Raw genomic sequence first — 11,350 nt, forward strand, 5'->3', positions numbered from 1 at the left:
CCATCCAGAATGGCATTTTCAGAAGCTTTCATCTCACAGGGGTAAGGTGAGCCACAGTCCTTTTTACCTGGTTCTGGCTTTTGTGGAGCCTGTCCGATGCCAGGGGGATATCCTGTATTCCAAAACATGCCTTGCTTTTGTGGTTGCATAAATATTTTTGAAGTTCTCTGAATGGGAGTGGTCAGTTATTACCATGTGTGTTGTGAAATTAGGAGCCATCCCTGTGTGGCTTGCAACAGACCTGCAGGGGTGCACTGATTGATGCCTGTTGTCCCTTTTCAGATGATAGATGTCTTCTTCTTCCTCTTCCTCTTTGCTGTGTGGATGGTGGCCTTTGGTGTAGCCAGGCAAGGCATCCTGAGGAAGAACGAGCACCGCTGGGAGTGGATCTTCCGCTCGGTCATTTACGAGCCCTACCTGGCCATGTTTGGCCAGTACCCTGATGATATTGATGGTATTTATCTTCTGGGGGGTCCCTCCTCGGTGGGTCAAAGGTTCTGTCCTTCTAAAGGTTGGCCAGCCCTGTGCTGGCCCCCTGCCTCCAAGTCTAATGGGGAGCAGGAATGGAGGGATGAGGGCAGGACCAGCAGAACGAGGAGCTCACTGTTTGCTCTCCCCTCTCTGAGGTACCACCTACAACTTCGACCACTGCACTTTTTCTGGGAACGAGTCCAAGCCCTTGTGCGTGGAGCTGGATGCCAACAACCAGCCCCGCTTCCCGGAGTGGATCACCATTCCCCTTGTGTGCATTTACATGCTCTCCACCAACATCCTCCTGGTCAACCTGCTCGTGGCCATGTTCGGGTACGTAACGAAGGAGCCGTGGCTTCCTGGTCATCCCTGCACTGACATAGCTCTGGGGAAGAGACTGGAGTGCTGGAAAACAGCAGGAAGCCAAGCCTCGCCTCTGCATCTGTCACAGCAGCCTGGGGGAAACTGGTGCAGTGTCCTGGGGAGGGATTGCTGCCTGTCCTTTGCCTCCATCTCTAAGCATCCTCTGCACTGTGGGTGTGGTGCAAACCCCAGCAAACCCATCACAGGGGGTGATGCTGGGTCAGGGCCTTACCGAAATGTGAGTTGCTGCCCAAGTGACCTTGCTTGAGCAGCAGAGTGAGTAAATGAGTTATCATCACTCTTCAGGACACTGTGGTTTTATTAACCTGAGCTGCTGTGTGGTGACGATAAGTCTGGTACTGATTTGATGGACCTGCCATTTATTGTTCTGACTTAGACCACAGGCAATGAGCCACATCCCCCTGGGACATGCAAAAGGACTTTGTCTTGAGAAGTGCCATCACCTCTAGACCAGCAAGGTCAGGGAATGTCTTCCTCAGCTTCTCCCAGAAATCTTTGTTGCATCCTCTGCAAGCTGTGGCACAGAGTTGATTTAATCATGGGAAGTTCCTCATATCAGATTTTGGGGGCGTGTTGCCTTCATGTCTCACTTGGGAATGCAGCTGGATTGGTGTTGTGCCTCTGTTCCCATTCCCAGCCCTTGTCCTTTTCTGCTTTACACTCATGACAAGAGTACTCAAAACCTCTGACCAGCCTTCTTGAGGACCACAAGTTTATTTTTGTGATTTGATGGTACCTTGGCAGGAAGTTGCTTTGGCAACAGGAGTATTGACAGGACTCCTGGTGCTGCTCAAGAGCATCTCTCAGCTGAATGACTCTGCCAGTGTTTCCTGGCCTGAGATGAGATGCTAGAGAGTGATAAGTTGAGAATGCCTCAGATTTAGGTTCTGCTCTGACCCCTCTTCCCCAGGCTGACCTAGAATCTAAAGAAAATCAGAAATACTATTTTTGGCAAGGCATCCAAGATAGGTAAAGCATATCTGTGCCTGGGGAGAGACAAGCATGCTCGTACTCCCTAGGAAGGGTGCAAGTACCTTTCAACAATGAAGGAAAGTATACAGCAGTAAGCCAGCTCTACCCTAAAACCTTTAATATTTGCTAGAACACTTACTTTAACAGTACCTGATGGTAAATGCTCTGGTTTATGCTGGCATGCCAGTAAAAAAACCCTCTAGTTTTCACCAGTTGCATCTATCTTTTACACAAAAAGAGAATCTCCACCAGGTGAAGGTTTGCATTTATCTCACATAAAGGTGCATTAGGCTCTGAGCAGAGGCATTTTGGGAGCATCCATCTGCCACTTAATGTCACACTGAAAGGTCAGGCAGCCTGGGAGCTGCTTGCACCTGTGGTTGTTGCTTTGCAGGGTCCATACAGTGCCTTGTGCTGTGGGTTTGATCTGTGCCTGCAGTGTCCTTAATACGTCTACTATAAATCTCAGGAGCTTTTAGATTTCTTGTAAGTATTCTAGTTTTAGGTTTGGGCTTTTTCCTAAGAAAGCAGTTATCTGCTCAGTTAATAAGACACAATATCTTGTGAAGAAGCATCCTGTTCTCATGTGTCTAGGCTAGAAGAAGACTGGTTAGAGCTGAGGTAGTAAAAGTACATGGAGTATTTTGTTCCTAATCATATATTTTCCTGTTTATTTGTAACTTCAAAGTTTTTTTGTTTTTTTTTTTTGTTTTTTTTTTTTTGTTTTTGTTTTTGTTTTTTTTTTTGTTTTTTGTTTTCTACTGTTTTAATTCCACCCATTTGCAAATTACTCTCTAAGGAGGAGAACAAACTAAATAACCTCCTAGTCAATAAAAATGACTACCTTCAGAATGACTAGGGCCCCTAACATCAGAAGGACATGGAGCTGCCGGAATGAGTCCAGAGGAGATTCTCAAAGGGAATGGAGCCAGGCTAGGAGAGCTGAGGGTGCTCACCTGGGGAGAAAAAGGCTCCAGGGAGAGCTCAGAGCCCCTTGCAGGGACTAAAGCGTCTCCAGGAGAGCTGGAGAGGAACTGGGGATAAGGCATGGAGGGACAGGACACAGGGAATGGCTTCCACTGCCAGAGGGCATGGATGGATGGGATACTGGGAAGGAATTGTCCCCTGTGAGGGTGGGCAGGCCCTGGCACAGGGTGCCCAGAGCAGCTGTGGCTGCCCCTGGATCCCTGGCAGTGTCCAAGGCCAGGTTAGATGGGGCTTGGAACAACCTGGGATGATAGAAGTTGTCCCTGCCCATGGCAGGGGATGGAATGGGGTGAGCTTTAAGGTCCTTCCCAAGCCAAACTACTCTGGGATTCTGTGACTATAAAACCATGCCCTGGTACAGTAGAGGAATGCTCTGTTGTTGGCTCTGATGCAGCTCTTTGGTGACCAACTCATCCTGGTTGTGTTCTCTCTTTCCCATCAGTTACACTGTTGGATCAGTGCAAGAGAACAATGACCAGGTGTGGAAGTTCCAACGCTTTTTCCTGGTGCAGGAATACTGCAGTCGCCTGACCATCCCCTTCCCCTTTGTCATCTTTGCCTACATATTCATGGTGCTGAGGAAATGCTTCAAGTGCTGCTGTAACAAAGAAAGCAAAGAGCCATCCATTTGTTGTGAGTTGGATTTTTCCTTGTTGCCCAAAAGTCATCTCTGCAGCAGGTGCATTGCAGTTCCTACGTGGCATCCTGTGCTTATTCCAGGCATTTTGTGCTGTGCTGGGAGATTTCCAAGGGCCATGTAGACCTCTGTCATGCAAATCCACTGTGCTGCTGGAAATCTCTTCAGTAAGATTCAAGTTTTCAAGTGATATTTATCCAGTGCTCTCTTATCTAAGCCATTTCCATGTAGAATTGCCTTGTGTGTGTAACTCATTAAGACTTCAGATTAATCCTAACTCTTTAGGGCTGCTTATGTTGTTTCTCAGCTTTGCAAGGTTGTGGGTTTGGCTTTTTTTGTAATTCATTCTTCTTGCTAGGGAGTGACTGAAAGAGAACAAACAGTTTCCATGTAGCCAAATGAGCAAACCACCTCAAAAATGTGACAAGTCAATGCTCAAGCTATTTATCCTTTTTCTGTTGGGGGACACAGATAGAAATTGTTTTAACAAGCTTTCCCCCTTGCCTCTCCAGCAAATATAGTGTTTTCTCAGCTGAGAGAGAATAAATTGAATTAATTGACAGGCTTTTTCCCATCCATCAGTAACCTGCCTGGTGGCCTGCAGCAGAAGCTGGATTTGTTACCAGTTTAGGAGGAAGGGCCTTCTTTGGCGTATAAAATTGTTTAGCACTAAATCATTTTGGCTGTCTAAATTGCTGCGTGGATTTCTTGCTGGGGAAGCTGTTGGGTGGCAGAAATTCCTGCTCAAATGATGCACAGTTGATGTTGCAGCTCTGAAAGAATGGGAGAGTTAATTAGAGCCAGAAAATGGTTGTGGTTTTGCTGATGATAGGAACTGAGAACTGCAGAGGAAGCACACTGATGTATTGACTGTGGTAAAATCCTGCCTTCCCCTTTAACTCTTATGGAAATGGTTGGGATTTGAGTGCTTAGATGCTTGTTGGATTGTGGGGGAACAGCTGAGGGGTTTGTGAGGTCAGAGGAGCACTGGGTGGAAGAAAGGGACTTCATCCATTCACCAGCCTGGGGCTTCTTCTGTCTCAGTTTATTTTATTTTTTTATTTAAACCCCTGTGGTTTATTGTGTCCTTTTGGAACTTGACAAAATGCTGAAGTATTACCCTGGAAGACTATGATGCCTCAAAGTGGGCTCCTCTGTATCAACTCCGGAATTTACAGCACCATCATAAAATGCTTCTTAGAGAAGACAATTCTTCATCATTCTGGAGTGTTTCAGTTCAATCAAAAATCATATATCATGGTCCTTAGAAGTGTTACTCCTAATGATCCAATATGGGGTAATGTAGAAACAAATGGAAAGCTCAAACCCAGACGGGATCTTGCTAGAATATCCTGTACCTGTTGAAGCAGAGGCACCTGTGTTAACCAAGACTCAAAAAAAGTACAGAAAGACTTCTGGAGCTTGTAAGGTTGTGGGTTGGTTTTTTGTTTGCTTATTTGTTGGGTTTTGGGTTTTATGTTTGCTCGTATTTTGTGTTTTTAAGTGACTCTGGTTGCCAGGAGCATTCAGTGAAAGGCATTAGTGTCACATCTGTGAGAGCTGAGTCACAGGTGGGCAGTGGGGCTGTGAGTGCTCAGGATGTGGAGAAGGGAATCATTAACCTCTGAATGCACGCACTGACCCAGCCGCTTTGCACCTTGGCTTTCGAACACAAATTAAGTATTTTTCTTTCAAATACATTTCCCAGGCTCAAGAAATGAGGACAATGAAATCCTGGCATGGGAAGCTGTCATGAAGGAAAATTACCTTGTCAAAATCAATACAAAAGCAAATGATTCATCAGAAGAGTAAGCCTGCCTATCTTTGTCTTCATTCTCTTAATTTTCTCTTGAACATTTCTAGTGAAGGCATATTTTCAGCCGCTCTAGGTGTTTACAAACTAATGAGTAAGTAAATAAACTCAGCATAAATGTGCTTTTTATTTCTGAAGTGAAATGGTGCTTTTTTGTCTGCTGAAGAGAAGACAAAAAAAGTCTTCCCATGGTGTTTTGAGATCTCATCATGGGAAACAGTGCCACAGCTGACTCTTGCTGTAGCATTAGTTTAGGCTGGATATTAGGAAAAAGTTCTTTATGGAAAGGGTTGTCCAGCCCTGGAACAGACTTCCCAAGGCAGTGGTGGCACCCCCATCTCGGCGTGGGGATTTAAAAGCTGTGTGGATATGGCACTTGGGGACCTGAGTTAGTGGTGGAATTGGTTGGACTTGATCTTTTCCAACTCAAATAATTCTATGATTTTACATTTAGCAGAGAATGTTTACTGTTGGACCTGGAATCTCAGACATTCCCACAGCAGTAATCCAAATGGAGATGTGTAATTAGTAGCATGAGTTGTGGAGACCTCTGAGGAGGGGAAGATGGTCTTTAGAATCATGGTATTTGAAACTTTGGAGACTTACGCTTGGATATTTCTTTGACTGCCAGCTCGTGGAAACATTATCTTTGGGATCTGTCTCACTGTTTTCAGAGTAACAGTATAAGAGGAAAAAAAAAAAAAACAACAAAAACTGAAAGAAAACAAGAAAACAGAGCACTGCTCAAGAACAAAACCTGCTCTGTATGATTGCTTAACTTTGCTAACTTCTGGCAGCTTGAATATTTCTCTTAATCAGAGAGAGCTGATAGGAATGGACAAGAAAAACCAGACCCTTCCATATCTGTGGGCATGAACATTGCCATCCACAAATAAGTGTTTAGGTTAAGACTACCCAGAGACAAACAGCATTGCGTAAGAAGCCAAACAAATACCAAAAACATTTCCTTGGTACTGGAAGCAAAAATGTCTTGAGAAGGAAAATGTAATAGCATCCTACTAATAGTAATTTGCATGTTAGTTAATTTACTTGTACTAAAAATGATGCCAGTCACGTGCAGCCCTGCCTCCCTGGGAGGATGGAGCACTGGGGGGAGTTGGGGTGTGGTAATTAGCCAAGTTTTCCTTGGTATCCAGACTGATCCCATTGCTTCATGTTCTCCTTCTGCTTCTAGGATAGTGCATCGATTCAGACAACTGGATGCAAAGGTACTTCTGTCCCAGATTGCTCCGGGAAATGTGATTCTCTCTGGTAAAGCAGGGGGTGTGCCACGGCAAGGAAAATGAGCCTCCCAGAGTTGTGTGCAGTCTTTGTCACTGTCACCAGGACCCCATTTTAATTGGGCTTTTTTACTGTGCTCTTTTGATTCCATAGATAGGAGTGTGTAGGGCGTGTAGTGATTAGGACAGAAGGGAATGGTTTTGAACTGAGAGGAGGATTAGATGGGATAATGGGAAGAAATTCTTGGCTGTGAGGGTGGGCCCACCCTGGAACAGGGTACCCAGAGAAGCTGTGGCTGCCCCTGGATCCCTGGAAGTATCCAAAGCCAGGCTGGATGGGGTTGGAGCAGCCAAAAATGAGCTGTGAGATCCCTTCCAAGCCACAAGAGCTTTCTAATGTGCAGGGGAATGAAACAAAGACACTTGCTTAGCACTGGAGGAGTGTTTCTCAATATTCCTTTTGAGATGGACTAAAGCAGAAGTAATTTCCATCTTAAACTGCAACATTCCGCTGTCTAACAGGTCCATGAAACGTCAGTGGGAAGAAGGGGTGTCACACACTTGACATGTCCCCGTCCCAAAGGTGTCTGTCAAGTTTAGCTTCTGGTGGTGTTGGCATGGTGTAATTAAGCAATATAAGGCTACCCATATACCAGAGAGCACATTATGAGTTTTGTCATACAAATAATTTTTTATGACTGTGATGTTGAAATGGGTATGTGTGTTCACAATGGTTATTTTCTGAGGCTTGACTGAATTATCTGTTTGGCCTCTGAAGTGGGGAGTGGCTTTGGTATGAAGCACAGACTTTTTGGGAAGCTCAGGTGAAAAGACCCACATATACTTCAGAGTATTTTTTTTGGTTACTGTCAAATAATTTAGATTGCAAAATAATAGCTTGCTTCCAGACTGAAGGGGAAGTGGTGAGTGAGTATGATGCTGCTCTTGAAACTGAAAGGAGATCTGCTAACCTTAATTCTCTCCTGAAAATAAATACCCATCTCTTGCTTTTCTCGTCTGGTAACTGCTGGTTAACTCGCTGAAATAGAGGCATCAGGGCTTGCTGCATTAATTGCCCTGATGAACATTGTACTTGGTACTGTCCTCTCGAGCACTCTTGCATTGGGTGTAATACTTGCAGAGGCAATTACTTGTTACTTTCATTGCTCATTAGCATTGCATTCCTTCAGCTAGATGGACTTTACAAAAATAACCTCCTCTTTTTTTTTTTTTTTTTTTTTTAAGCTCTCTGATTTGAAAGGCCTTCTGAAAGAGATTTCCAGTAAAATTAAATAAGTGGAGCTGAAATTCAAGAGCAGCTACTGGAGCAGGGTAAGCCCTCTTTAAATCCATTGTCTGCCTTGAAAAAATTACCAGCATTTGTGGTGTTAAATTGGTGTGTCTTTGAAAGAAGAGCTAGTATTAATTGTTGATGGTTGTATTCATATTGTCTGATACTAGGGAAGAAACGAGACCCAACTTCTCTTCCTCATTTGTGTTTTTCTTTATGAAAAATACAGTTTTCCATCTGGGGTTTCTATCAAATTTTGGCACTGTTTCAAATACCTTGTTTTGCTCGCTTGCCTCTGAATAACTGTGACTAACCCAAGGTTATTTTAGTTGTCTTTTTGTTGGAGGGCCTCTAGAAAATGAGGAGCTGCTGTGCTGGATCCTTTACCCTTGGTATCTTTTAACTCTGAAGAGCAGGCAATCCAAATAGAAAAGACAGAAGTGAGGGCAGGAGTAAGGTTTATTTTTCCACTATCAAAGTGGGGCATTAGGCTGGATTGCTGTAGCCTTCCTGTGTCCTGTACAATAAGCTGCAGTGTGAGGAGCTGACCCAAAGCCTCAGGTCCAGTTTGAGTGTCTGGTCATCAGCCTTGTGTCCTTTTGCCTCCAGTTTCAAGAAAGAATTGTTTTGGGTCCCACAGTGGGATGTGAAAAGCAGACAGAATATTGATGCAGAGAACACTGTCACCTTTAGAGACAGCAGGTTAAGAAGTGTAACTGTTGAATGGGATAATCTGGAACAACTTGATCAGCCCGGACATTACGGCCTTGCTCTTTCTTCCACAGAGTGGTTTCGTCCAAGAGACCTTAAACCTGTGCCAAACATTCCCCAGTCCGCTCACTCTTTTCCTGGGAGAACTGGATATTCACTTGAACTGAGTGCCTTTTAGTCATGAATGACTTGCAACCACCTAATAAAATCTACAAGGATCACCAGTTCCTGGGTGCTTCTGGGATGTGCTGGACTCCAAGTTGCCTAAAAAATAGGCTGTAAAATAGTGGAACTCTGGAGGCCATTTAGTCCAGTGCTGCTCAAACAGTGCCAGCGCTGATCAAAGGGAGCTGCAATGTGGCTGGAAAACAGGTTGTAATTAGATACAGGGGGGCAGCCTGGGACAAGGGACAGTAGTTTATGGTGGAGCTTGTGGAAAGGGACCTCTCATGATGGATGGCAGTGCCTTCAGAAGAATCCTAGAATCCCAGAGCGGTTTGGGTTGGAAGGGACCTTAAAGCTCATCCAGTTCCACCCTCTGCCATGGGCAGGGACACCCTCCCCTGGACAAGGCATCCAGTCACCCAAGCTGATGTCGAGAGGATGAAAGCAAAGCCTTGAGGTGGGCTGGGAGTTCTACTCACCAATTCTTTCTGTTGCTCACACAGGTACCAATTCATGAAGAATAATTGCTTGAAGCTGGCAGCACCCCCCAAGCAGATGGTAATGGAGGCACCAGAGTATCAATGTCTCAGCAGGAGTCAGCAGGATTTTCTTGCAATTTTTATTTTTGTTGATCAAACAGCCCTTTCTGCTTGTTGCAAGGTTGTGGTGAAACTGGAGATGGCTGCTTATCTCCTGACATGATTCCTGTGTTACCCAAACTCTTCTCATCTGCCCTAAGGTCCAGTGGCAGCAATTAGTCCTTGTTAAGCTGCTGTTGCAAATCACTCCTATTTCCAAGAGTTCTGCTGCTGTTGCCAAAATCCCTTTGCTTTTCCATTTCACTTGGAGGGACCTGTGCATGGGTTTCCTTCAAGCACTAATTGCATGTCTGAATGAATCAATCTCCCTTCCTGTTCTGCCCTGTAGTAGCTGGATCTTGCTTGTTCCTTGCACGGGCTGTCAGACCTGCTGGGGTCTGGAATGCTGGTGTGCCAGAATGTAGTGGATTTCAGCATCATCCCCCCAAGGAAAGCCTTTGGTCCAACCCTGCATCCCTATTTCAGACTGTAAAGGAACATTGTGGACTTGTTCCCCTTCTACCCGGAACCTTTCAGCAGTGCAGAAGTTCAGCTATTACAGCCCTGCATGGGAGAGGCATTAATTTATCTAGGAACTGTTTCTAAGGCTTTGTGGGCAATCCTTCCTTGGTTTCAATCATGAAAATTTGTATTCTGGGAATGTTGGAATTCATTTGACTTTTCCAATGTGTGTTTGCTGATGTTTGCAGCTGGAAATGGAGAAGAGATTGTTGGAACCTTTAAACAGAGCAGTGCTTGATATGGTGAGGTGGCGCTTTCTGTCTAAAATAGCAGCTGAATTCTGTCACTTTTTTTTTTTTTTTTTTTTTTTTTTTTTTTTTTTTTTGGTATAGCTGAGAGCATAGCCAACTGAAGGCACTACAAATAGCATTTATTTACATGGCAAAGCATTGTATCAACCTTCCTTCCCAGTGTCTAGGAATCATGGAATCATAGACTCACCAGAGGAAAGGACCTGCAAGGATCATGGAGTCCAACCCCTGGTCCTGCACAGACATCCCAACAATCCTATCCTATGCATCCCTGAGAGCATTGTTCAAATGTTCCTTGGGCTCTGTCAGCCTGGGGCTGTGCCCATTCCCTGAGGGCGTCTGGTCAGTGTGCCAGCACCATCTGGGAAAACCTTTTCCTAAAATTCCACCTGACCCTGCCCTGACACAGCTCCAGCCACTCCCTCAGGTGCTGTCCCTGTCACAGAGAGCAGAGATTGGAGCTGTCCTTTGGGAGAAAGCTGCCAGTCATGCTGAGACCTCCTCCTCTCTCCAAGCTGAACAAGCCAATTGACCTCAGCTGTTCCTCATACAGCTTCCCCTCCTGGCCCCTCCTCATCTTCATTCCCCTCTTTGGATACTCTCTGCAAGTTTTATATCCATATGATACATTCAGAGAGGTTGCTGCTCTTTTCTCTCTGCATTTTATCACCCAACTGTACTGTATGCTGTGCATGACATCATCCTGGGGGCTCCAGCGCTAACAATAGCAGTGGTATTTGTTTTCATGTGGAAATATTTCCTGCTGAAAAATAAAGGAGCTGGGCTTTCACTGATTCACTTGGCAGTTAGCTGCATCATAAATTCTTGAGATAAGGTTCCTTTCTGGAAATTATTTTTCCCATATCATTTGTCTGCCTTGGATGTGAAAATTGTGCTTTTTGTTCACTCCCTTCCTATATAAAACCTGTGGAATGCTTTAAACCCTTCCGGGAAATCCCAAGGGCCTTGCCTTGGAAGAATATACAATAGACTCTCCACCTAGGCTTAAAGAGAAGACTTCTGCCATGGAGCCTTGCAACACCAGGATCCACCCCAGTTCCTTTCCCCGTGTCCCAAATTCTTGCATTTTTTCCTTTCCCTGTTTCCTCGTTGGTTGTGGTATCCCTGGTGGCCGGCCCCATCTTCCCTGTAGGCCAATGCCCTTTGCTCTGCCCTTTGTGCTGCCCCTGTGCCCTCAGACCATTGGCCACTGACCCCTGCTTAACCTTGTGCAGAGCACATGGCCAGGTCTTTGTCCCTGATCCCTTCAGCCAGGTGGATGCAATAAACCTTTGCTGGAATACATCATAAATAGACCCTTCCTGTC

The 11,350-nt window shown here is 45.1% G+C and overlaps 1 protein-coding gene across 1 annotated transcript in view; it reads left to right on the top strand.

Annotated features, from left to right (window-relative positions):
• LOC144246718 (transient receptor potential cation channel subfamily M member 8-like) overlaps positions 1-11,335 on the top strand; it is a 36,858-nt gene extending 25,523 nt beyond the window's left edge. The window contains 7 exon segments of the mRNA XM_085584730.1: positions 283-454; positions 627-804; positions 3,257-3,447; positions 5,160-5,259; positions 6,460-6,493; positions 7,751-7,837; positions 9,176-11,335. Coding sequence (XP_085440856.1) covers positions 283-454; positions 627-804; positions 3,257-3,447; positions 5,160-5,259; positions 6,460-6,493; positions 7,751-7,801 — 726 coding nt within the window. The 3' untranslated portion in view covers positions 7,802-7,837; positions 9,176-11,335.
• The last annotated feature ends 15 nt before the right edge of the window (positions 11,336-11,350 follow it).

The sequence above is a fragment of the Lonchura striata genome, chromosome 7 (genome assembly GCF_050655825.1).
Source record: "Lonchura striata isolate lonStrDom1 chromosome 7, ASM5065582v1, whole genome shotgun sequence".
NCBI lineage: Eukaryota > Metazoa > Chordata > Aves > Passeriformes > Estrildidae > Lonchura > Lonchura striata.